The sequence below is a fragment of the Anguilla anguilla genome, chromosome 14 (assembly GCF_013347855.1).
Source record: "Anguilla anguilla isolate fAngAng1 chromosome 14, fAngAng1.pri, whole genome shotgun sequence".
Classification (NCBI taxonomy): Eukaryota; Metazoa; Chordata; class Actinopteri; order Anguilliformes; family Anguillidae; genus Anguilla; species Anguilla anguilla.
In genome coordinates, this window is record NC_049214.1 from 32,095,508 (window position 1) to 32,123,183 (window position 27,676).

A 27,676-nucleotide genomic window follows, 5' to 3' on the forward strand; every position below is an offset into this window, starting at 1 on the left:
AGACCGGATGTTATTGTTCCATACTCAGCTCTTATTTCTTAGGAAATAAATTTGAAATTAGAGAATAGTGTTGGTGGATTCAATTAAACCACTAAAAGTTGAAACTATTCCGCAAAAATATACAGTTAAAATAAATCTCACTACTTGTATTATTTATTTTATATATACTTTTTTGTTCATCATCAATGGTATAAATAATTTTGTAGTGCACTGTATATTACAGACATGCACATAAAGCAGAATTGATGTGGGGGAATATTTTTTACTTCATCCCAAATTAAGCCTAATTATTTACGCAATAATAATGGAGCCTGTTAGAGTTGAATTAACACAGAATATTTTACTGTGCTGTATACTGTTTCTCAATGGGACTGATTCACATCAGTCTGAACTCTAATTCTTGGTTGGGATGAGTTCACACCATACTCACATACTGTCATCCTGTTTATCTGCAACACTTTTCAGCATCTAAGTTCTTGTGTAATAAATTCTAATTTTTATCTCTGTGGTTTTACAGGGAACAGATGACAGTCCCAGTGACATGTAAAGGATCCTTTTGTTGTCTACAAGAGCCAGATTATGTATACTGTTATGTTGTGTCTATGAAAGGCTTGTCTTACTCAATCTGCTTAGTTTCAGGTTTGAGGTGTGCCTATGTGGGTGTGCCAATCAGCTCTGATTGCTGCTCAGAAACACCTGGTAAAAGCTCTTTAAAAAAGCTTGTCCTGCACCACTCTTTCTCTCTACCAGGAGGATGCTGGAAGAGCGTGTGAAGGACATATTAGCTGTTGCTTGCTATTGTATGTGTGATGCATAGGTATCTTGGTAGTCTTTTGTTTTGGCAATTTGGGCAAGCACAATTCCTTTTGAAGCAGCAAGTGGTGCTGTTGTATCATTGGGGAGTTTGGCCATTTCTGTTTTTTTTTTAAATGTTGCTTTTGACTTGGAATTTAATATGGGGTTGTATTTCTAGATAACCAAAGACTGCAGTCAGTATTGAGGACTTTATTGGTGACCCTTCTGAAGAGCTGTTGGAACTGTTTACAAAGGAGTAGCTATTGAAACTTGCTGATCATTACCAGGTTGAACTCACAAGAAGTGGAGAAATGTCTCAAGAGTCTTTTACATTGTGAACAAGAATAGCCTTGGAACTGGTCTTGCAACCTAAAAGGTCGTAGGTTTGATTCCTGGGTAGGATACTGCCGTTGTAAATGGTAAATGGACTGCATTTATATAGCGCTTTTATCCAAAGCGCTTTACAATTGATGCCTCTCATTCGCCAGAGCAGTTAGGGGGTTAGGGGTTAGGTGTCTTGCTCAAGGACACTTCGACACGCCGAGGGCGGGGTTTGAACCGGCAATCCTCCGACTGCCAGACAATCGGTCTTACCTCCTGAGCTATGTCGCCCCCGTTGTACCCTTGAGCAAGGTACTTAACCTACATTGCTTTAGTATATGTCCAGCTGTATAAATGGATGCAATGTAAAATTCTATGTCAAATGTTGTGTAAGTCGCTGTGGATGAGGGCGTCTGCTAAATGCCTGTAATGTAATGTTTTGGCTACCCCAGAAGTAATTCCTGATGAATTGGCTCAGGAACATCAAGAGGTGTTCCCAGTGTGTGCTGTTACTCAAGTCATGGCATGGGATGAAAAGAGTCAAAGCTTAATTAACAAGCTTAGCTCAATCAATTAATCAATTAAAGTTCTGCCAATGAGATTTACCAGATTGACAGTACCCAATGCATTTTGTAGTATTTTTCTTTGCTAATTGGTACACAGAATTATAAAATCTCAAAACATCACTCATACCTTTCCTTGCTAATAGTGCTCCATGCTGAATAAATGTTTTTGGTTTGAGTTATCAGTGTTTCTCAACCCCTGGTCCTGGGGACCCACTGTGTATATAGATTTCTCAAAGCCAATCTCTTGATCAATTAAAGTTCTTGAAAATGTGTTTGAAGGGGTGGGCCTTCAGTAGCTTAACAATTGTTTAATTGATTGTATTTATTGTTTAATTTTAATTTGTTAATTTGAGAGAATTGAAAACCAACTGATTGGCTCAACTATTTAAGTGTCTGTCAGTAGGGACAGGGAGAGGAAGGTGAGCTACTGATCATTTGTACTGCTGGTGCTTTTAAAATTAATTTAGTCCTTTTTTTTTTTTTTTTTTTATATACAAGTCTTGTTTTTCTCAGTTGTTTTTAAGCCTTTTTGGTGTTCCACCATAATTGTGTGTAAAACAATGCATGTTTGGCTTGTTGCCATTTTCTGTCAGTAAACTCCATTTATATTACACAAATAGTTTCAGGTTCCCAAACTCAATAAATCCGTTATTATGGATGCTTGTCTTAAGAACATTTTGGTTGCATTCCAGTGGAAATCAAGCTATCAAACATGGCTTTAGTTAATACCGTAAAGAACTTGTCAATCAAGATATTAGCAAATTGTCACTGTCGCCTTTTTTGTTGAAGTTTATTTGTTTATTTATTTTTTATAAAGTACACTTTATTTGTATACTGCACTCTTTGTTTTATAGACAACGTCATAAAGACAGGTCAGAGGAAAACTGCACTTGAATGGTACAATATGATATTGCTGTGCAAATAAATTGATCTCGTCTCATTTTGCATTTGTGTTATGTGATTTTCAAAAAGCTATTACAAAAAAATTAATTTTGTTTTTCTAATTCATGCTGCTTGACTGTTTGTGGTTTTATATGACGAAGGTTGTCAGAGGGTGGTGGATGTTCAGCGTTGTGTCCGTCCATAAATCAATCAATCAAATTTTATTTTTAGAGTGTATTTTACAGCAATTGTCACAATACGCTTTACAGACAACCCTGGCCTAAACCCCCACAGGAGCAAGCCTAAGGTCACAGTGGCAAGGAAAATCTTCCTGTGGCAGATGGGAAGAAACCTCGGAAGGAACCAGGCTCAAGGGGGATACCCATCCTCTGGTCAGCTGAGGGTGCCGACTGGTGACCAACATGTCAGTCAGTTTTACAGGGTTTATGTGGCTTAGCTGATGGGTGGGGCCGGGTGGCAGTGATGGGGAGCAGCAGGTGGCGACAGATGTGGGCAGGGTGGAGGCAATGATGAATTATAACATTATTTTAAGCTCTGAGATTAGTACATTCGTTAACACCATGCAGGTTTCGCTCATTATCATTTGCAAAGCAATTAGGAGCCTATTGATTCACTTCAGCCATTAATATGATCAGTTTTTTACCTCATTTTATGTAATGTAATACAATACTATATCAATATGGGACTTTTATTCTTCACTGCATCCATAGCTATTTCTGACATTATGTTGTCTAAAGGGGATAATTACTCCCTCAAAACATGAAAAAAGTCATTAACAGCTGGTTGAAATTCTGGTATTGTGTGGAACGAATGTGGTTGGAACGAAAACCAATGTACACGGCGGGTCCCGAGGACTGTGTTTGAAAAATAACTGCTTTAGACCACAACTGCAGAAAGGGAACTATCGCTTTAAGATTTTAAAAAAATAAATCGAAGCCCTCTTGTAATACACTCGCTTGTCAGCTAGCTAGGTAAGCCTTTTATATTTATAGATTCTCCCTGGTTTCGGGAAACATTTTAATCAAGGAAATCCACTGTTTGTTAACACTGACTGTCATCTGGCTGGCTACCTAGTCCCCTTGGTCCAGCTCTGGCAAGAAAGACATCTGACTGCATCCTCACAGAATGAACGAAGACGGTACGTTATCTTTGAAATACATGATGCAAACACAGTACTGATTCCAACTCAACGTGTTTGCTTTTTCCTTCTTTTCTTATAGTGCTATTAGATTAGTCATCTATAACAATAGATGAAACTCGTGCTACTAACATTCATTATTGAGTATCTGTAAGATATGTTACCTTCTATTTCAATCTGGTAAATTCTGTGAATAAAAAGTCACTTTTAATTCAAATTTACAGAAATTATGTAATGTTCAATTGTGTTCACTGCAAATTGCATGTTTTGTTGTTAGAAGATCAACAAAACATGCCAATTGACCAGGTTACCTATACTTTTGCATAACAATGGATATGGAATAGGTCCTTGTCTAACTGGATTGGGGATAAATTCAGATTTTTTCAGAGTTGGTAGAGTATTTTAGGGCGCAGATGAGGCAGCCTCACGTCCTGGTGTTATGTTAGGTGCATTAATTGCCTTGAGAGAAGACAAATGCTAGAAGCCCCTAATACCAGAACTGCGTAAAAAAATGTATTTTGTTTCTCAGCAGCAAAAATCATACCAGAATGCAAAGCTGAACATTCAACAGAGTGCACACATGGTCATGATAGCCTGACACATGTTTGCCTTTAGATCCTCCTGCTTACAGGCTAACAAGCCACCAGCATGATATCAGGAGTCCAAAGCAACTAACCAGCTGCACTAAATGAGGATCGTAACGGGCTGTTTCTTTTCCTCAGGATCTGTCACGATGCAAGAAAGTTATGGTTGAAAGAGGGGAACTTTTCCTGAAGAAAATCTCTCTCTCCAGGAACAAAGTCGCCAAGCTGTGCCACACCTTCATAAAAGACGGAGCGGTGAGGGTTGTCGTGTTCTGCGCCCTGTCCTAACACTCTTCAGACGCAACATTTCAGTAGGGAGAGTAGATGAGGCTCCTTCTAAACCTCTAAATGTTTTGGGACATTCGGGTGCATAATTAGCATGGAACAGTATACAAAAAAAGCCCCTCCAACAGAGAACCTGACACACATGTCACTTTTGCTGTTGAACATTGCAAACATTGTTAGACTCAAATTGAGCTGAAGTGCTTGTTTGTCAGAGGAGAGTAAAATGTTTTGGGCGGCCCCCTGTCCTGTTCCTGCCTCATATACGCGCTCCTCGTTCCCTCTCACAGAAAATCCTGACGCACTCGTCCTCCAGAGTGGTGCTGAGGGTGCTGGAGAAGGCAGCGGCCGAGAAGAAGCGCTTCACTGTGTACGTCACAGAACCCCAGCCGGACTCTGCAGGGTAAGCGATCCTGCCATCATACAAAACGGGAAAATGCACACATACAGGCACACACACACACACACACCACACATGCACGCACGCACGCACACACACACACACCACACATGCACGCACGCACACACACACACACCACGCATGCACACACACACACACACTCATACACGCCCGTTCATGTTCAAACTTTATGGTCTGTAAGTAATCTAAATTACTCATTTAGGGTATCTACAAAGCAAATATTAATAAAAACATTAGTGATTTTTTTTTCTTTCTGTTGCAGGAAAAATATGGGTGAGGCATTGAAAAATCTCAACGTTCCTATCACTGTAGTTTTAGATGCTGCCGTGGGGTAAAGCTTTCTCCTGTTCTAAATTCATCACGACTGTTTAAGGCCTCAGATGTGGGTTGTATCTGGGCTGTGTCTGGCTCACTGAAAACAACTGCTGAGGGTTAGACAAACAAGAACAGCACATACCTCATCCATTCCAATGGTCAAACAGTTTGCCACATGTGTTATCAGCCCAGTCAAACATACACATTTCAATCCCAGCAAATATCCTGCATATTAATGATATTAATTAAAAGAATATATATCTGTGCCCAATGTGGGACTGAATATATCCAATTTCCTCCCTAATTTGGCATTTTGCGGAAGCACGTTCATGTACGATCACCACTGCCGGTTCAGGAGAGCGTAGACATCCACGGTTCTCTGAAAGTGTCGCGAGCTGCTCAATTTCATACTGCAGACCACAGCTAAGCTCACACAGAGCGGAGATGGAGGAAGACCGTTCATATGTGTCACTGGCCGATCGGCCACCAGGGGCCGCCAGAGAGTTATGAAATGCAGACACCCTGACTGACCCAACCCTCCCCCCCAAACCCAGGACGATGCAATTGGCCAACTGCGCATCTGCCCATGCAGCTACCTGCTACAGTCGGCACTGGCACGGTCCGCACTCGATCTGAGACTGTGGGGCTCCTCCACCAGTCCCCCAGCAGACCCCATTTATGACATTTTTCAAAGAACCAAAGATTATTCACCGGTACCATCGAGTTCAATCCATCGATTGTACATTTTGAATCGGTATTGAAATCCCTCGTATTTGCTATCCTTTGACTCTGTAGTTGCCGTTAAAATGCGAAGGCAGCCCAGGAGAGTTTCTGAGAAAGTGTTGTGATTTGCTGCAGGTACATCATGGAGAAGGTGGACCTGGTGATAGTGGGAGCGGAAGGAGTGGTGGAGAGCGGAGTAGTCATCAACAAGGTGGGTCCAGCAGCCCAGGCAGTGGGAAGGATTCCACAACAGCCATTAGCAAAAAGACGCTAATACTGAAACCACTATAAAATCCATCTATTTGAGTCTTTTAAAGGGAAACTAAACCCTAATGTCACATTTTTTAAGTAATTATCCCTCCCCCATTAGGTAAAAAAAGAGGAAAAATAAGCATTTTGACAATTGTCAGACACAATCTGTTGTGTTGCAGTTGTTTAGATATCTTACTTGCCACACAGTGCATCCAAATCAATCTTCTCTGTCTTTCTGAGTTGTGTGGTTCATTCAGGTATACTGAGTCAGGAGACTGGAAAATCAGTTTGTGTAATTGGCCCATTCATTATTATTGGTGGAATGACCTACCATAAAAAAGGTGCGAGTGATGCAATCGAGCAAAAATCGATTTTAGAGTGAAGGTTCCTCTTTACCACTGTGTTCCAGTGTGGGTACGTTTCATTTTTTTAAAACCCATTTGTAGAATCTTGAATGCGGCCAGTTGCCTATTTTTCATCCAGGCTGGGTGCAGGAGCTCAAGCACTGCCACAGTGCTTACAGGCAGTAGACAGGGCTACTAAGACTCTCTAAGGCAAGCACTGCCACTGATAGGAACACAGGATGTGGAAATTGTTGTGCCTCACGCTGTCCTTGCTATTTTGACTGAAAAAAATCTTCTGTAGTCCACATGGCTTGGTGGACCCGATGGGAAACAAGCTTGCTTATGCCATCCGTTCATCTGAAACACCCCAGCTCTTTGAATCCAGCCACACTGCTGCCATCACCAGATGAGGGTGAGCCTCATCACTACTGTGTTGACATAGAACCAGGTAACAATAATAGAAATAGAAACCGTGACAATAACTGTCGTTTGAATTTGCGACATTTAAACAATCTGACCTTAGTTAATTTGAAAGACTTAAAACAAACCTCAAAATTTCCCACTCGTCCTCATCAATCTGTTTAGTTACTTAATAGGGCTGGGGCGACTCGTCAACGTAATCGATTATGGAAATACGTTGATTTGCATAACATGCGTCGGCACATCGCAATGAAGTAAGATGGCTGCACCCGGTCAAAGCATGGATTCCCCCAGAGAACAAGCTGCAGCTAAACAAGCGCGAAATCGTCCAGACCCACGGCGCACCTGTACTAACTATATAGCTAGCTAGAGTGAGAGCACCTATTACCGACCACGTTCGTTCGACAGACAGGAAAACAAATATATTGTGGCAAGATTTTATGTTGGACTGTAAAACGGAGATTACCAGTTAAGACTGGGCTATTTTTTGTTGTGGAGTAATGCCCTGCAGTGCATACTTTGTTTCTTGTTACATTTGTTTGTTTTTAAGAGAAGATGATTGAATAAAATATTGAAATATTAATGAGACAAGTTTTTGATATTTGTTTTGTACTGTGTACTGTGACCAGTACACAGTACTCAGTACTCTGTACTGTGACCCCATCTCCATCTGCAACCCTCACGGCTCTCCCCCGGTTTCAGGCTCTCCTTTAACCCTTTGAGGTGCGAGATGACAAATGTGATTCTTAACTGAACATTCAAATGCTGATGTAGCAATCACTACTATTATTTGAAAGCAATGGAGTTCTAGGAACACTGACTAGACCAAAAGTAGACTAAAAAAAATCTACTCTTCAACGGGTTAAAGCATAGCTTTGGGCAGAAGATCCATCCATCCATTATCTTTACCCGCTTATCCTGAGCAGGGTCGTGGGGTCAAGCAGAATATACGTTGACTTAATTTTTTCCTTGTTTTTTACATTTTTTTAAAAAAGTGACCAGAATTGGGATTTTGCAGTAATGGGACATGCTTACAGATGCATTTAGGGATACTGAACTGGGGTGAAATGGGGAAAGGATAAGTACTGTTTTTATTTGTCATTCAAAACATTTTAAGTCAGAAAACGGTTGAAAAATTCAGCACCTCTGTAACTTGCAGTACCCATTTCCTAATAGTGTAATATTAATATGCATGCATGGTTTTGCTGATGCATCAGATTTTGTCAAATCATCTCCTTTACCTAACTAGAGGATCACATTCTATCAGTGGGTGTTTTTGTGATAAGAAATGAATGAATCATTACTTAATGAAGTTAATCAAATTAAAATGTAACCCATATACTGTGACCTCTCTCAGCCATTGAGTGACGGATGCCCAGAAGAACCAGAACGGTGAGACGGAGGTAGTGGTTAACAAAAAAGTTCTTTAATCATTGTAATGAGTGGGGGTAGGGGTAGGGGTTGCCAAAAACAACTAAAACATCTTCCCGGTTGGGGTATCGGTGCTCCACTCCAGGTCTTCACACGCTCTTCTAGAGAGAAACGAGAAACAATTGGGTTAGGGGGAACAGGGCGTGGTCCGCCCGATCCGGGTCCGGCTCCTTGCTCTGGCCGCCGGCTGGTGATCCTCCGGTCCCCAAGGGGTGTAGGGGAGAAGGCTTCCCTCCCAGTGCGGTAGCACTCCACTCTTCCCCAGCTCAAGTTCTGAGCTGTTCCTGGCGTTGCCCCCTGCCACACGGTCTACAGGAATCACTATTACTCTTTATACTTTACACTTCTCAGGTTGTCACAATTATTCCTCGGTTTTAAGAGAGTTGGCCCACGGCCGCTTACAGTCTCTTCCAGGGGTGGAGAGTCGTCCGGCGTAGCTGTGACGGAAGCCCCAGCAACTCTGCCATTCCTGTGGTTGTGCTGGTCTACAAAAGCCTGCATGCTCGTCAGTGCAAGCAGCTTCAGGTGGGCGCTGGCAGCCAATCCAGCAAGCAGCTTCAGGTGTGCTGCAGAGTGGAAAATTCCACCTACCTTCCCTCTGCTGCAGCCCTGTCCATGGTGCTGCCTGGTGTCACCTCAGTTGGTCTGTCTGGGGCTGTCCAGGGTCCTGAATGTCTCTAGACTGTGGTTTGGTAGGTAACGCCCACTCACAACTTTTCCTAGCGGCCGCCGGTGTCGATGGGCTCGGCCGTCCTGGTGGTCTCGTGGGGAGCACCGATAAGGGATCGGGGCGCCACAATACACATACAGCAGTGAGGCGTAGTGTCATGATCAAATAACAAAAGCTCAGCTGCTGCTGTCTGTCACCGTTTCAACAGAATACAAACGCAAGTTTTACGTGATGTATTTAATTCGTGGCTTCGTGGCATGTTAAACGAAGCGCTTGCCTCATTATTTCAATCACAGGCGCGCGCATCTATTTATATAGTTAATGCATTCAAGTGTCCTGAGCCAGTTAAAAATTGTACACGCAAGTACCTTTCTGCCCTCTGCACTAAATATAGTAAAGGCGCGGTAGCCATAGATGTGAAAGTGAAAGTTAAAATATAATCGTGCGTTGTTAGAATGCGTATGAGTAAGCAGCGTTTTCATAATTCCTTTAATGTAGCCTACCTTCATTTTTTTTTAGAGTATTAGGGTAATCGCTCAAATTTTGACTTTCGAAGAGCTCATGATGAAAAACAAGATGAGAAATTTCCGTTGGTTTATGTTGTTGTTCTACGCTATCAGGACTGAAGGTAAATTGACTTTTCTCCGTTGTAGCCTACGGCAATAACTGGTGTTTAAACGAAAAAAAAAAGTGAAGCATCTGTGCGTGTAGTTTCAATATTATCCTATGGCATTAAAAAAATTGATTGCTACATAATTAGTTCCTTTTCTATTTTCATTTTTTGTACCTACTAAAGGGTTAATGATATAATTATTGTAAGAAGGGTAGGTCAAATTAGCTAAGGCTTATTCCTACACCCTTTCGGATATTTTAATATTGTTTCTTTTGTATACACCTTTTGGAAAAATGATTTATTATCATTTACTGATATCTATGTACACTCATTTTTATAAAGAAAATGTTAATGACCGAAATAAACTAACTAACCGTTATGACTCAATTTAGTTTTTAATTATGTTTGTGTTTCACCCATGGGCGTTGCTACACCCCTTTTACCCAGCCAGTATTGATCTGCTGTGCCCCAGTAAAATCTCACGTTCGAGTTTTAACAAGCTCCTATATTTGACAGTAGATTGATAATAACGGGAAAAGAATGGATTTTTTTCTAATCCGCAATGTCAAAGCAACGCAGTTTAACCAGAAATACAAGCTGAGGCGCGCACCTTGTGGTCCGGGTCCGTACTCCGTGGCGCGCACATTACTGTCCGTGCACGGCTGTGTGCATGTCGTAGCCGGTGCACCGCGGCGCGCACGCAGCAATCGGTGTATCGGCGCGCGAAATAAGAATCAGGATTGAGGAATGATAACACAGCGGGACTAAAGTACGTTTTTAAACCGATGGTATTATTTTAATTTCGATTTGACTCAAACATTATTGACTCCTGTAGATGGACCTCAGTAAATTCTTTGAACGTTGCAGAGACAGGGAAGCAGTAAGGAGAGATGAGACTGAGAGAGGTAAGACCTGGCTGTAGTTGGTGATAAACAAGCTAGCTAGCTAACCCACTTGCAGGTCTGGCAAATGTAAAAGCCTGAATGGTTATATGAATTTGGGGAGGAAGAGAAAGAGGAGCAGAGTGCAGGAGGAGGAGGAGAGTCGGAGCTGGATGAGCAGTCGGGGCAAAGCGAGAGAGAGGGAGCAGTTGCCACAATAGCAGAGAACATCAGACTGGGGGCAAGTGAAAAAACCAGTGTCCGCAATGTAGAAGGGAACATTAGTGACCTAGGGGAAAAGCATTGTGGTCCAAAACAAGTGAAGTTGTCCCAATATCCCCAGCACAACTTTGGCTTAAAAAAGTGATCCTTTAATTCTAACTGGTTTGGAAGCTTGGTTAGAATATTCCATATCTAGAGATGCAGCTTTTTGTTTTTCATGTAGGATGTTTGGTAAACACATGAAGCATGACACTTTTGTAAATACTGGCCTAACAAATTGGAAAAAAGCTCTGGATCTCTTTAGAGAACATGAAGAAACACCTGCCCATAAAGCAAGCCTGCTTTCCTGGCACAGCTTTAAAGCCAGTGCTGCTCATGGTAGTGCTGTTGAACAGTTACACTCGGCAAATGAAGCAGAAATCAAAGAGAGACGGGAGTACATCAGCCGCATTGTGGCTGTCACACAATTCTTAGCTAAACAAAACATTCCATTCTGTGGCCACGATCGGGGAAACTTTCTTGAGTGTATGAAACTCCTAAAACAGTTTGATCCGTTTCTGCAGTCATACTCATCCCCATCACACAGCACATATTTATCACCTTCATCTCAAAATGAGATAATTGAGTGCTTTGCTCAAGAGGTAATAGCAACTATTGTCAGTGAATTAAAACATGCAGAAATGTTTTCAATTATAGCAGATGAAGCCAGAGATGGAAACACTGAGCAGTTGGCTATATGTGTCCGTTATGTCACTGAAGTTAGAGTAAAGGAGTGTTTGCTGGCCAAGACAGAATTGAAAGAATTTGATGCAGAATGCATAACTGCTGCAATTTAAGAACAGCTGGCTCATAATGGCATTGAACACCTTAAGTGTGTTTCACAGGCTTATGATGGTGCAGCAGTAATGGGGCAGTTGGAGGTGTCCAAGCCAGATTTAAAGTGAATCATCCATAGGCCATTTATGTGCACTGCTATGCACATCAACTAAACTTAGTACTGTGTCACACCTGTCAAGCAGTACCAGAAGCCAGGGATTTATTTGACCTGTTACAGAGTGTGTACTCATTTTTCAGTGTTTCGCTTGTAAACCGTCACAAATTCAGAGATGTTCGAAATCAGCTGGGGCTACAGCCATCTGAACTTGTGCAGCTCTCAAAGACCTGCTGGTCATGCCAGTTGCGGTCTGTAAATGCCATCTTAGAGAATCTCTCTGCAGTCCTTCAGTGCCTCTCCAGCATCAACAACTCCATGGCAGTAGGACTCCATGTCAAACTTAGTAGATTCTCCACAGTATACCTGTTGATGATGTTCAAGACCTTTCTGTCTGTACCCGAGAACCTGCACAAATATCTGCAAAGTGAAACAGTAGACCTTGCTAAAGCTGCAGAGTACAAAGGAGCTGTGTGTGGCACTCTAAAACAAATGCGCACAGATGAGAAGGCTGCTAAGCTGTATGATATAGCAAGGACCTTTTGTGTAGCAAATCAGATCCCAGAACCATGTGCTGCTACCAGACAAAGGCAGAGGCAGAAACGCATGGAGGTTTACGTAGTGGACTCTAGTTGTGGAGTAGTGCGTGACCTCAGTGATGCAGAGCAGCTGAAAAGAAACCTGTTTCTATGTTGCCTTGACAGGATGGTTGCCGAGATGGATCAGCGTTTTTCATCTCTTAACAGCCAAATTCTAAGAGGTGTTCAGGCCTGAGCTTTCTCTGTGAGGAGCACCTCAGAGGTCTGGCAGATCATTACAATGTTGGTCTAAAATCTGAGGAGGTTTTAGTGGCCAAAAACTCTGGCCTGCAACAAGGAAAGCCTTCCAATTAAAGATATGCAATATGTTATCAACTTGCTGGATAAAGTCATGATCCCAACCTTGACACAGGCCATTCAGATGTCTCTGACAATCCCAGTTAACAGCTGCAGTTGTGAATGGTCATTCAGTGTGCTGAGATGGCTCCACACTTGGCTGAGGTGCACAATGGGACAAGACAGGCTTCACCATCTTGCTGGTTGAGAAGGAAGAAGTTTGTAAGTTGAGTCACAGTCAAGTGATTGACCACTTTGCCAAAATGAAAAATGGACGGTACAGTTCAATGCTCAAAAAATGAACCAACTCAGTTTGGACTTGGTGTTGGACATGAGAGGCACTCTCAAACTGCTGGGGAATACTTTGTTTACTTGGAGATTATATATTTATATATATACTTTATTTTAAATGGTTGCTCAAGTCATGAAATTATTGTTTGTTTGAAATGTTCTTTGTTCTGAAATTGTTTTTATTAATTATTATTATTGTGGAAAAACAGAAGAATGTGAATGTGCAATAGTTTAATGACTTGAGTCAGGTTTTGTTGTTATTATTTGCATATGCAGGATATGACTTTTATGCCTAAAAAAACATGTTGAGAATGTTCATAATGTATGTTGAAATAAATATTTTCATAAAGATTAATAACTCTACATTTTTACGTTGACCAGTAGTAGTTGTTTCTGTTTCAGCAGCAGCAGTATGGCAGTGGCTGTAATAGTGGGCTAAGCAAGGAAAGTTCATATAGCACATTGTATAGCATGTCATACACGCAGCAGGCATTCAAGAAAAAAACTGTGTGATTTGAGTAATGGGGGGGCCTGTGCCCCAGTAGAGCTTTATGTCCAGCAACGCCCCTGGTTTTACCAATATACTGATTTTATTGCTATATGATTTTGACATTTGCATTCTAGTTTCGGTTTGGTATTATAATTTGTTCATGAAATAAAATGGATGCCACAGGATTTTTACACGTTTTTGCACGTATTGTGAAGGAATTTCAAACGTATCTTTGGTTCCAGGATTTGCAGTGCGGGGTCCTGCAATGCCCCTAATTGTCCAGTTGGGGGCGTCTGTGACGTTGCCGTGCTCTGTGGATACCCCACTACCTCTGCACGAGCTGGAGGTGCAGTGGATGAGGGAGGATTCTGGATCCCTGGTGCATCTGTTCCAGGAAGGAGAGAGTAGGCCAGGATCACAGAGCCCAGCTTACAGCGGCAGGGCCGATTTTTTCTCTGAAGAAATCTCCAAAGGAAACTTCTCTCTGCTGCTTAGGAATGTCACTACTGAAGACAAAGGGCTGTACAAGTGTGTAGTTCACACTGAACACGAGTCCCATGAAACAAAGGTGAAAATAGATATTGGTAAGTACTCCACCCTACTTTTCCTAATGCAATACAGCTTAGTTTTCTGTTATTACATATATGCAGTCTAAATTTTGAGAAAGTATTCTCAAGGTACAATTTGCCGCACCCTAAAAGCAAGTGAAAAATGTAACTTGTATTTTTCAGAATGGCTGGTTGTGACTGGTGCAGACGTGCCAGTATTTGCATATGCTGGTGAAGATGTGATTCTGAACTGCTCAGTGGACACCCATGTTCCTCTCAAAGAGTTAGAAGTAGAGTGGATAAAGACAAATGGGGAAATCCTGGTGCTGCTGTTTTCTGAGGGGGAGAACAGACCAGAGTCACAGCATGAGAGATTCAGGGGGCGTGCTGCGTTCTTCAGTGAGGAGATTCCCAAAGGAAACTTCTCTCTGAAACTGAGGGATGTAAAAACAGAAGACAGGGGGGAATTCATGTGCAAAGTCCATACAAACAGAGAATCAGTCAATGCAACGGCATGGCTACAAGAACAGGGTAAGTACAGTATGAAGTAGCGTGATTACATGCTGTATGCAATTTTCTCACAATAAATGGTTTGGGCTCTTACTCACAAATTCACTCCAAAATGTTAATTTACCAGAAAATGGGAAAACACAGAGAATGTTATGCATTAACTGTGAAATAAAGATGAAATAAAATAATATTTACTCTGGGAAACAGTTTATCCAGTATATTTTGTCATTAAAGTCTAACAGTAAATATACACATATAATTAAAATGGGCATCACGGTGGTGCAGTGGGTAGCACTGTTGCCTCATAATCCTGGCCGGGCCTTTCTGTGTGGAGTTTGTATCACGTGGGTTTCCCCCGATACTCTGGTTTCCTTCCACAGTCCAAAGATACACCGCTTGTGCTTCCGCATTCGACATGCAAGTGACTGTGCGTGTGCCATCGCATTTGAATACTTTGCGTGATTGTCACGCTGAATACCACCAGCAGAAACTGAGCAAGTAGCGGAGCAATTACAGAACCCAAACACATTGATTCAGTATTGCTACAAAAACACCAGTGTGAAAAGCTATCAAATATGGCATTTTTTAACATGGAAAAATTAAGGATTGATACTGTATGGTAAGACTCCCCCATAAAGTAATTTTTATTTTTCTGTGATTAAGTCCTGGCCTCAGGGCTAATGAAATTCCCCCATACACTGATCAGGCCCAAAGGTATTTTGATTTAGGCAATGCTGCCAGTTCTTCTATGCAGTGCTCAGTTAATTCAGATCTGTCTTCATATATGTCCACCTTACAGTTTAATATTACTGGGAAAATGAGTTACAGCTCAGTGTTAACTTTTTATACTAATTCAAGTTATGGAATTTTATGGTTTTATGTTTCTTTTTAGGGCTGGTTATGGATGTAATCTGCTTGTATTCAGGATTTGTATTTTGACTCTTGGTTAGCATTGTTAACTTGCACTGATGCTTTAGTTTTTTTGTATCTTTACTTACTGGTGTATTTTTACTCACTGTTGTATCTTTACTCACTGGTGTATCTTTACTCAATGGTGTATCTTTACTCGGTGGTGGAGCTTTACTCAGGGTGTATCTTTACTCGGTGGTACAGCTTTACTCGGTGGTGGAGATTTACTCAGTGGTGTATCTTTACTCACTGTTCTATCTTTGCTCAGTGGTGTATCTTTACTCACTGTTCTATTTTTACTCGGCTGGTGTAGTTTTCCTCAGTGGTGTATCTTTGCTCACTGTTGTATTTTTACTCACTGTTGTATCTTTACTCACTGTTGTTGTTGGCCAGGTCTGACACTATTGTTCATATTAATCAGGTAAATGCAGGTCTATTTCTCCTACACTGGAAATCACTCTGGACAAGAGAATCTGCTAAATGAGGGAACCTCTTCTAAATTAATGCCATCTGTATCTTTTAAACACCATAACCATTATTTATTATCAATTATTTATTACATAATAATATTATTTATTTTTAACAGTGTCCTAATGCTGGGGGAATGGGAATAGAGATTCCCCCCAGTGTAAGTGTGACAGGGCCTGTTTTGCTGTTGTTGGTTTGGATCTTGTACTGCAGGTTTGTCAATAAATACCCTTCCCTTACAGAGGAGGAAGAAACATCCAGCGGTGCTGCCACAAGTTCTTATGTTCAGGCTTTGATTAATTGAAATCTCTGTTATAGGTTTTTCCACCTTACATTTATGTGTCCTGGGCTTAACCATTGCTGCAGCGGCTTTTGCAGTTGTAAGCTGCATTCCTGCTCTTTGGTATATAAACAAAGAAAGACAAGAAAAAATCAAGAAAGAAAAAATCAAGAAAGAAAAAATCAAGAAAGAAAAAATCAAGAAAGAAAAAATCAAAGAAGGTAGGTGTGTTTACATTTTTTTCAGTTTACTGTACAACTATTTAACACTTTATTTCACACCATTTCTTGGGTCTTTTCCTTATACAGCAATGATAACTCACTGCACATAGTTGGACACTGAAAGTATGATAAAATACAGCTGTTGCTGTATTTTGCATAAATTTGTTCATGAATACTTTTTTTTAAATATGCACAAATCGACTTGGAAGGGGATTCCATGGAAAAATAGACAACACCTAGCATAGCCAGCTGCTAGCATAAACGGTCTATGAGGTCCTTTAGAGCCACTACTTCTGGAGAGCAATTTCTTTCATCTTTGTCCCCAGCTGACACAAAACTACTGTAACTAAACTAATATGGCCTAAATTTTATATTTCACATCCTGTAAAAATATTTAAAAGACAATGTGCTGCTGCTCTGGAGAGTCTGCTGCTAAGTCATTTTGGAGACAGCAAGTTTTTCTGTTTATCCTTCGTCCAGCTAAACGTTCCGAATGGCGTTCCGTGTTCTGGCCATGGTGACTGCTCGGATTTCCTAGCAGTGCTCTACCTGTCACAGGATTTCACCAGCTGTCTCTTGGCTCTCAGCAACCCTGTGGCTTGGCTAGCTCTCTGTTATCAGCTACGCGGCAAAACCCTGTGAGCGCCCACCTGCTCTAGCCGCATTAGCCTGCACTTTCTTTTCAAATGTATCAGAACACGATTCTGACAGAAAGATGATTACATTTTTCTGTCTTGTGTTTTGTATGCATACTGTAACGTCTAGTTTACCACACTTCAATCAAAATTTCAGCAATACACCGTTCCAGGGCACGGAACGAAATTGCCATCCGCACCTGGTGAACAATAAGTAAGCTGGACAAGTTATGTCATACTACCTGAATGATTAGGAAGCGGGCATTAGGTCATTATATGCCCGATGTAGCTGGAGAAACCCCACAAATATGCCATATGAAGAGCTGCCCTGCTGAAAATTCCAGCTAAGACCAGCTGGGATTGTAAACTGGTTTAAAATGGTTTAAGATGTGTGTTCGACATTTCTATCTGGTCATAGCTGATCTGTGGCTGGTTAAAGCTGGTTCTCGCTGGACAAAGATGGTTTAGCTGGTAGAGTAAGCTGGCGGTCAAACTGGTGGACTAGTTGACTATATAGGCTGGTCAGCTGGTCAACAGCTGGCCAACCAGCTAAAAGAGATGAGAACACAGCTTAAACCAGCTTGATCAGCTTAGGCTGGTTTAAGCTGGAATTTTTAACAGGGTGTGGTGACTATCAGTTCCAGCCCTGCGTTCCACTTTCTCCGTTGTTGTTGGGTCCAACAGGAACTAAATTTCCAAAGAAAACAAAACAAAACAAAAACAAATCTGAGATCTCAAAAATACTTGGAAAAATGTATCATAATTTAAGGGTTCAGAAAATAGATGCAGTCAGAATGAATGAAGGCCTCCATAAGTGTTAGTTTCTCTTTTGGCTTTATATGAGTGCACTCAAGTTCATACGAGCCCTGCTCTTTTTCTCTTTTTTCCAAGAGAGTTGTCCACCCAGTGACTCCGTCGCTAATGAAGATGATGCAGAGGGTGAGAATCACATGAGCAATGGGAGGATGATGACCTGAGCAGTAACAGTTCAGTCTGAAGAATGGGCTCAGAAAACCAGGCCACACAGAATGTGCAGAGTCATTAATGACCTGCCAGTATTACACAGCCTTGCATTGAGTTAGCTAGACAAGATAGCCAGTAGCCTAGCATTCATTGGCTTATGGTGCAATTTGATAGTATAAACATGTAACAAAGCATGTAGTTTACCATTCAGAGCATTCTCAACAAAGAGATAGGAAAATAATGCATGAAGCACCAGGTGTTGGAAAAATGTATCATAATTTAAGGGTCCAGAAAATAGATGCAGTCAGAATGAATGAAGGCCTCCATAAGTGTTAGTTTCTCTTTTGGTTTTATATGAGTGCACTCAAGTTCATACGAGCCCTGCTCTTTTTCTCTTTTTTCCAAGAGAGTTGTCCACCCAGTGACCCCGTCGCTAATGAAGATGATGCAGAGGGTGAGAATCACATGAGCAATGGGAGGATGATGACCTGAGCAGTAACAGTTCAGTCTGAAGAATGGGCTCAGAAAACCAGGCCACACAGAATGTGCAGAATCATTAATGAACTGCCAGTATTACACTGTGTATTGTTTTCAATGGACTGTGTTCCAATAAGAAATACCAATTCTGCAATATACTATATTCTCCCAAAACACATTAACTTGAAATTATGTACATTAAATGTAATTAATTTACACAAGTTAAAAGAGAATTGGGTCCCATTAACCTGGATTAACCACAATTGCCTTCACCAACTGATACTATTCTCAACAGAGCAATAGGAAAATAATGCATGAAGCACCATGCCTTGCATTGAGTTAGCTAGACAAGATAGCCAGTAGCCTAGCATTCATTGGCTTATGGTGCAATTTGATAGTATAAACATGTAACATGTAAAGCATGTAGTTTACCATTCAGAGCATTCTCAACGAAGAGATAGGAAAATAATGCATGAAGCACCAGGTGTTGCAGTGAGTTCTACTTCTTACCTCTCAGACTGTCAGTACGGCTGGAGGTATGGATAGTATCCTTCATGCTTGCGCTGGTTGAATCATTATACCCACAAAGTCTTGTCAGTGATGGAAAATTATGGCAGTATAGCATCATCCCAAATCCACTCATCGAATTGGTTGGAAGAACAGACATTGTCACTCTCCTTCAGAGCGTTAGTATTAGCACAACTACAAATCCCAAGTTTTCAAATCACAAGTTTTCAAATCAAGGTACACTGCAAAATTTGGTGAAAATGTCGAGAGGATGTAATTACCGAGTTGTCTTTACTGAAGTTGTGAAACTGTTATTGCGTGTATTCTCACATTACATTACATTACATGTGTATTCTCACATTAATTTACAAAGTTATGAATCAGTTATACAGATTTGTGAAACTCCATTTACAAATGTGAAACCATTCTACAGATTTGTGACTTTTGCTAAAAAATACCTCCATAGTAATTTAGTGGTTGTGATGAGAACTTTTAGGGACTACATGCAAAGTCTTGTTTAGGGCCACCAAAAACCTAAACCCAGCCCAGGGACCTAGGGTCCATCTAAATACATATATTGTTACTTACCTTTATTTTGGAAGTAAATCAAATAGTCATGAAAACCAGGCTGCCATTACAGGATATTTTTTCACACAGCAGTCTAACTGAACTATATGACTGATGCTCGCTGAGGTCATTCCCATTCAAACTACAGCAACCAGGAGTACACAATGTGGCAAATTATACAAATGCCCAAAACATAACGTGTGTGAATACTGCATTTTTTTTGCTTAGGTAATAGCAACAGAGCTGTGTTGCTATATTGCCTTCAAGTGTCCGTTCCATGCATCCTGATGTCCATTGCATTCGCCATATGGGGTTATATTGAAAGTAAGTCTTCCTGCTTTGTTTTACTTTGTTTTTTATTTATTTAAGTTTTCTGTGCCTAATTCCCTCCCTAATTTTGAATGTCCCATTAGCTAATTTCAGTCATATTCATGCTGTAATTCCTGTGGCTGATTTTGGAGAGTGTAGACGTAAATGGCTTCCTCCGCAACATGTGGTGTACCAGCCAATTAACTATAGGGGTCACAAGAGAGTAGGGTTGGGTATCATTTGGATTTTATCGATTCTGACTCTGCTTTTTGAATACAGTTCTTACTGAATCCTCGTTCCGATTTATATTGTATTTTTTGAGGAAGAAACCAAAATGTTTTCAAAACAAAAACTACCTTTAAATCTTAGCAGATTGCGGGTGCTACAAAAATTGTAAATTGTCAAAAATGAAGATAAGGTGTCTTTTCCTTCGTTTTGGTAAAAACAGAGCAAAATAAAGAAAAATTAAGAAATGGTGCTCTCTGGGGATGAGCTGGAGGAGGTGATACTATTCTGTGAACTTGTATCTAAGAGAAACATAAATATCATTCTCTGTTTTGCCATGTAAAAGTTTAATGTACGCTGTTTTTTGCTCTGTTCGTTACCTGATTTTGAGGCGCTACTAGCTCTAACTCAATCTGGGGTGTTACTGGGACTTTGGTGCTCATCAAAAGTGGTGCAATGCTGAAGTTTATGCTGCAGCAAATGTACATAGATACTGGAGGTACTTCCTCCCTTGCATGAAATTAATAGACCGCAGCTTAGCCACACTTTAAACAGTTTACTGTGGTCAGCCATGTTGTAAACCACCATCTACAAGCTGTGATGATGCATGCCTTAACCAGGGATGTGGATGTTAGAGCAGCTGGTCCTGGCAGTTGAACGTTTTTGTAGACTTTTTTGATGCTCCATGCATTTCACTCGTTCAGCGAGAATGTGAGTGAAAATACATTTTCAGGATTCGATAAGCAAATCTGAAACCAACCTTTCTTAATGAATTCCTGGTTCATGGAAATTTGGAACTGCCTCCACTTCAGAACCGGGTGTCGATACCCAACCCTACAGAGAGCAACGAACAGGGAAGAGACCCCTAACCGACCTAATCGGCAATAGTGTCTTGCCCTGCAGATGCCTTCCGTGACCATGGAGCTGAGCCGTGCTCCATATCATATTTATATTGGTGCCTTAACATGCTGAGCCACCCAGCAGCCCTTACTTTTATATTTTTATTTTTCTTTATTGTACATTGGCACACATAGCATCTCTAGGGGTATCATGCCATCTTTAGGTGTGCTTTGATATGGCAGTATTTTAAAACCTATTGCTTGTTCTTATGGATGTATAATTTTAAGTCAGTTTTAATATAAGAAAAGTTTATTAGCATTGTTTATTAGTTATCCTAAATTAGAGAAAAAATGGGGAGAAAAGCATTAAAAATTACAGTTACAGATTTGTCACCACTTTGATGTCATTTTTGTTTTTTAGGCTCTATTGGAGAGGCTTATGTTGGCAGTACAATAAATCTCATGAGGATTCTTGTGATTTTTAAGGTGGCTCCATATACACTTCCTGGTAGGTTTTTATTTTATCATACAGTATTTTGTGAACATTTGTATAATTTATTGCTGCCAATATCACATGCGATTTTGGGCTCTGTTTACCGGAATCAATGTCATACGGTGTAGGGGCGCAGTCAAGCACGTGGCTCACTGGGCACGGTCTGGGCCTTTCTGTGTGGAGTTTGCATGCATCCCCCCATCCATGTGGGTTTCCTCCAGGTACTCCCACAGTCCAAAGACATGCAGGCAGTCTTAATTGGAGACTCCAAATTGCCCATAGGTACTGTATGAGTGTGTGCGTGAATGGTGTGTGTGCCCTGCGATAGATTGGCAGCCTGTCCAGGGTGTAATCCTGCCTCTTGCCCAATGCACGCTGGGATAGGCTCCAGCACACCCCATGACCTTGCCCAGGATAACCGGGTATAGATAATGGATGGATGGATTTTAGGTGAGAAATAGGCAGTGCAGTTGCTTGGTTCATTTTTGCAGATTTTTTCTGCAACACCTAGTTTGAAAGTTTGATATGAGTTTCAATGGCCAGAGTGAGCTACTTGGACAGCTTCATTTTCATAGAACAAAGATGGAGTACAAATGCAGACACAGCACCACACCACTCGCCAGTCTGCTTCCATCATGCACCGCATGGCCTGTCCATAGAAAATGAATGACTGGAGGCGACTACGAAGTGGTTTCTCATCAAAGGATGTGTGGCTTTACCCTAAGGGTCTGTCATCTTGAATATGCTGTATCATTTACTATGTTAATCTAACAAAATCTAAAACTTTTTTGGTAAAAATGGGTGAAAAATCCTAAAACGTAGACAGTAAAACATTAAGCAATTATTATATATAATAATGATTAATTATCTGACAGTGCTTATTAGCATATTTTTATGTCATAGTCACCTGGACCTGCAGGTTCTCCCTTCACAACATCAGTAGAATCTGCCCCTTCCCTCACCTGAGAGGCCACTTAGTTACGCATACAAGCCCAGGAAATCTCTCATCTGGGCCACTGTAACTCCTTCCTGAACGGTATATACTGACCTGTACCATCAGACCACTGCAGCTGGTCCAGACTGCTGCTCCCCACCTTGTCTTCCACCTCCCCAAAGTCACACCAAACCAATTCAGAACACCCTACACTGGCATCTAGTCTCTGCCTGCCTTTAGTTTAGATCTCTCACACTGGCATAGCAAGCTGTGAATGGTACTGCCCCTACTTCTGGCGCAGGTCACACCTTCACCCTTCCCCCTCACGGGTTCAGAGCAAAAACAGTTAACTAAAACAACAAACTAAAATAACAAAGACAAAATTAATTAATACCCAGGAGTGCTTTTCAGCATGCTGCTGGGATCCGCTGACCAACTTTTCAGTTTCTTTGCCTTTGAACCAAAATGAAACAAAAATCAAAAATGCGCAGTCAGTGTGAGCTCCTGGTCTCGGCCCCAAACTGAGGAGAGCAGCACACCTTTAAGCACCTGGGCTGATTAGCTAACGCAGCCCAGGTGCGTGTGCTCTCGCCACCAGCCGGCACAGTCAAGACCAGTCCACTTCTCCAGCGGACCCAATGCTCACCAGTACTCAAATATTTTTGACCCAAGCTATTAGTGTGTTGTGGTTGGGTGACTGGCCATTTTTCTGTGGCTGAACCTTCCTGGCTTCTTTTTACAGGTACATGTTACACAAGATTCACAAACAAGGCTCTGCGATTGGAAAAGTTTGTCATTACAACAGGGGTAAATTCTAGTAAGTGTATGTACCGCATCAAGCAGTTTTGTCGCTTAACGTAGGTTTCTTTTCCTTTTTATATCACATGGTTTAAAAAGTAAATAAACAATTTATTGATATGGTTTTAGCAAACATTTATTATTACTTTACTTGTGTATGGCTTTGCTGAAGTAGAGCACTATTTTCCCTATGGGCCCTATTTTTGTGATGATGTAAGCAATCAATGAAGTATCAGTAAACATTGTGCATTTATGAATACTGGAAATTATTATGTCAGACATTAATCAAAAATAATTTAGGGCATATAAAAATTTGTCATGAATGCAATAAGCTACGTAATTTTATTTATTATATGCGATTTCTTAACATAAACTATGCCCTTCAAAAATTGTGTCCAACATCATCAACTTGACTATTTTTTCTGCTGCTCAGTATTTAGCTGGTAATAGCAATATTATGGTCAGTGTAAGGTCATTAGTTGCACAATGCACAAGGCAGGAATTGTACTGGAAAAATACTTAATTCTGAACATTTTCACATTGTCCTTCTCAGTTTTAATTCTCTTTCCGTGTTCTGTGCATAATTTAATTATCTCTCAATTCTCTTCAAATCAGTTCTTCTCCATAAGCTTTTGGCATCTGCCGCAGATGTAGAAACAAAATTATTTTCTGGACTCATGTTTGCAGTTGTCCTGTTCAAGCAATTAACAAAAGATAAATTAGGTAAGACTATATTTTACTATAATAAAATACACGTTATGCATCAAAATTGTACATACAATTAAGTGTCTGGCTGTAGAACATAATAGAATGGTAATGCAAAAAATGGTATTTGTTATTAAAGTCCCTTTAAATTGTAAAATGTCAGTCACCTACGGTTTTTTTGCTTAATTCAGTAATGTAGCATATTGCTTATTGTTTTACATGATGGGTTGTCATGGTGAATTTTTCTCTACCTGCTTAATAGTGGATTCCTATGTTCCTCATTATTATCCATCTGTTTCTCATGTTTAAGTTCCTGCACATAATTGTTTCACCTTACTGGTGTCCTCGTACAATATGTCCAAATGGACATCTGATCCTAGTGGCTTTATTGTGCAGCAAAAATGTAAGACTGAAATGTGTATCCATATGCATTAGTAACCAAATGTCTGAAACATTGTCCTTTTCTGTATTTACAGGTTTGTTTTATTTGGATTTTGACAGCATTGAAATGGAAATATTATTTCTGATTATCACACGTTCTGCATATGGTTTTTCAGTGGGTAAGTTGCCCTTTACAATAATTAATAATAAGCAATACCAGGCCTGTACAGGTAGTGCACAGAAGTGTAAACCATTGGGTAAATTAAGGACAGCAAATATGTGGCTGTCACATCCATGTGGCTCATCAAGTTAAACAAGTTAATTAAGTTAACATCACAGAATTTATAGGGTTAGTGTGTCAAAATCCAGTCCTGGTAAGCTGCAGTGTCTACTGGTTTTTGGTGTGTTTCAGCACCAGTGATTTACTTAAGCTGTTAATTGGCTAAATAATCTACACACCTTGTACTGAAGGCCTTAACTGACTGCTGACTGAAAGGAAACCACAGATACCTGCTGGCACTGCAGCCCTGCAGGACTAGAGTTTGACACCCCTGCGCTATTGTGATGTCAGCATTGGAATGATGAGGGAAAGACATCCCAACCGCAGGGTAACAGATCAAAGCTCATACTCCTGAGTTGTGAGGTCCATGCACTTATTCAGAGTGCAAGGAGTACAGGCTATGGACTACTGAACAGTGGAAAAATGCTACCAACCGAACAAACTACACCTGAGTGCTGATTTCCTCCAGGAAACGGTTTTGGTGGTTCCATAATGGTGTATTTTTGGTACATTTATCTGGCATGGTTGGGTGAACAGACATCCTTAGAAGGCACACTTAATGGCAGTCTTTAATGGTACAGAGTGATCATGTTCACGCCATGTTCATTTAATTTTCCTGCAGAAAAGTGTAAAAATACCCCTGGAAACAGATCATTAGTAGTTTTTATGCCATATGTCTTCAGGGTTAAGTGCAATTGCAATGATCATATAAAGTCAATCCATTATAGACAGTGATTGAGGAGCATGGCACTGACATTATTCATATGTCACGGCCATCTCAGCCACCAAATCTGAACCCAGTTGAGCATTAATGGCATATTCTCAAAGAATTCCAGAGACAGTTTTGTCTACTTCCCAACAGAGTGTGTAGAAGTTGATTGACTTTCATGGATGAAATGTGGCATATTCCGAATTCAAAATAATGATAGATTGTGAAGCACACAGGACATGCTTCTGGTCCAAAATCTTATTAACTAGCTTTGATCTGTGTGTCAATTTTTGGTAACTGAATGTTTTTTTGCATCTTTATGAATAGAATCACCATGTAAATACATTTCCTAATTATTGTGTTGATAACAATCCATACATCTGTCAACGCCATGTTATTTTGTTTAAATGCCAGACAGCAAAAATGTGTTAACTATAATAACTTTTTCCAACTTGTTAAGATCACATGAGAATATAAGCTGCCATAAATTAAAAAGTTTGCTGTAACTAGCATTCTTCAAACACTTTGTTCTGCAGTAAATCTAAACTCCAAATTATTTTTGTAAGATTTGTGATTGGTAGTGTCTTGTGAATTATGGTTTGCCTTAAATGGATATATATTACTTTGGTTGCCTATAACAGAAGTATTTTTGTGGAGCTTAACCCTTTGTGTTTGCCATGGCTGTGAATACTGGCAACATCTGTGTAATCTGTGCATTTATTGTCTTCCTTTTAACTCAGGCAAACACTGAAAAACTGGAATGACATAAAATATTATATTTTTAGAAAGACAAAGCACAAGTAAATTATATACACAAACCGAGTCTCTATTGGCTAGCATCCATTTCCTTTTTTTGTTCTTTAAGTGTCCATGAAAGTTTTCGTAGCAATATGACCTGCTAGGCACAACGTTTTAGTGTACGTATGAAATGTCCATACAGACAAAGTTGTAATACGATAATGAATTGCACAAATAAAGCTAGATAACAAAACAATCATATACCGTGTGCGCCTTCTGACCAAAAATCTAGGAGTTGTTACAATATCGGACTGAGACTCTTCATTGACGTTAAGAGCTCTTTTCCGTATGGTAAATGGACTGCATTTATATAGCGCTTTTATCCAAAGCACTTTACAATTGATGCCTCTCATTCGCCAGAGCAGTTAGGGGTTAGGTGTCTTGCTCAAGGACACTTCAACATGCCCAGGGCGGGGTTTGAACCGGCAACCCTCCAACTGCCAGACAATCGCTCTTAACTCCTGAGCTATGTCGCCCCACGTATGAATCTCCCGGTGGTTCTGAATGCATGCACATCTTAGATCTGATAAGTGAACTCAGTCATGTGACTACAGTATCTATCCATTCCATATAGCACAATGAATTGAACAGTAGGTGTCACTATAATAATGTCTATTCTAACAAACATTTCACACTGAAAAGAAATAAAAGATATTCAAAGTAAGAAATATAATAAAACATTTTTCTGCGACAGCTACAATCTGGGCTGTGTCCCAAACCAAACTTTCATGCTCCACACTACCGTACTCCGCACTACCGAACTTCGGTTTGGACTCGCACTCCAAGATGGAGGCATGCTCGCTATACGCACTCGGAGCATGGAAGTATGCGGTTTGGGACACAGCCCTGATGTCCCTGTTGACCATTAACGGCAGCACCGCTCCTTCTGGTTTTCTGGTTCCCAGTTCACTCTCATTCATTTTTGCAATGTTGCTGAAATTAATCTTTCTAAAACACGAACTACAGGGAATAATAGGTTGATGAAAGAGAGGACAAATGTCAAACGGTCCCACGTTTTTGAATATCTGATGTATTTTCAATGTTTTATGGCCTTATAACAGAAAAAGGAGACCCTGAAAACATTATTTTAATTAAGCAATGTATCATTCAGCACAATAATATATTCACATGGATGTGAATATTTTTAAAAATCTAACTACGGCTTCCTGTATTTCTTTGCAGTAGCCAGTCTGAATTTATTCAATTTAGCTAAGCTAAACCTATTCTCGCATAGCCAGACCTATCTCCACACTTCGTTTCAGCACTGTGCCAGCGCTGGAGAAAGGTCTGGCCAAAGAGAATCTCTTTGGTCTGGCTCAACCCATTATCATTCTGGTATAGGGGAAAAAAACGCTCTGCCTTGTTTGTGTTTCTTTAAACCAATCACAATTGTCTTGGGCGACGCTAAGCCCAGGATGTAGCGACGATCCCCTTGCAAAAACGGTAACATCCAGATAGCGGAAGGGGAGGAGAATTCTGACTGAAATAGTCAGCCAATGGCAGGCTTATACCCACAGTTTATATCCTGTGAGTCAGACTAAGCTAAACCCGAAAACAGCTTATCAGCTTGAAAAACTTTGGACCATCTGACGTTAGTACACTCTTTTATCGACCTATTATTCTCCGTAGTTTGTGTTTTAAAAAGATTCATT

The 27,676-nt window shown here is 40.6% G+C and overlaps 2 protein-coding genes across 2 annotated transcripts in view; both read left to right on the plus strand.

Annotated features, from left to right (window-relative positions):
* Positions 1 to 898, plus strand: part of LOC118213375 — an 83,229-nt gene extending 82,331 nt beyond the window's left edge. The window contains exon 19 of the mRNA XM_035392292.1: positions 518 to 898. Coding sequence (XP_035248183.1) covers positions 518 to 547 — 30 coding nt within the window. The 3' untranslated portion in view covers positions 548 to 898. The remainder of the gene's footprint in view (positions 1 to 517) is intronic.
* The window catches only part of LOC118213033, a 199,754-nt gene that overhangs the window by 153,498 nt on the left and 18,580 nt on the right, over positions 1 to 27,676 (plus strand). The window contains exons 6-16 of the mRNA XM_035391633.1: positions 6,184 to 6,259; positions 13,711 to 14,052; positions 14,200 to 14,547; positions 16,222 to 16,404; positions 17,931 to 17,978; positions 18,409 to 18,456; positions 19,782 to 19,877; positions 21,348 to 21,434; positions 23,096 to 23,170; positions 23,767 to 23,874; positions 24,333 to 24,416. Of these exons, the coding sequence (XP_035247524.1) occupies positions 6,184 to 6,259; positions 13,711 to 14,052; positions 14,200 to 14,547; positions 16,222 to 16,404; positions 17,931 to 17,978; positions 18,409 to 18,456; positions 19,782 to 19,877; positions 21,348 to 21,434; positions 23,096 to 23,170; positions 23,767 to 23,874; positions 24,333 to 24,416 (1,495 nt within the window). The remainder of the gene's footprint in view (positions 1 to 6,183; positions 6,260 to 13,710; positions 14,053 to 14,199; positions 14,548 to 16,221; positions 16,405 to 17,930; positions 17,979 to 18,408; positions 18,457 to 19,781; positions 19,878 to 21,347; positions 21,435 to 23,095; positions 23,171 to 23,766; positions 23,875 to 24,332; positions 24,417 to 27,676) is intronic.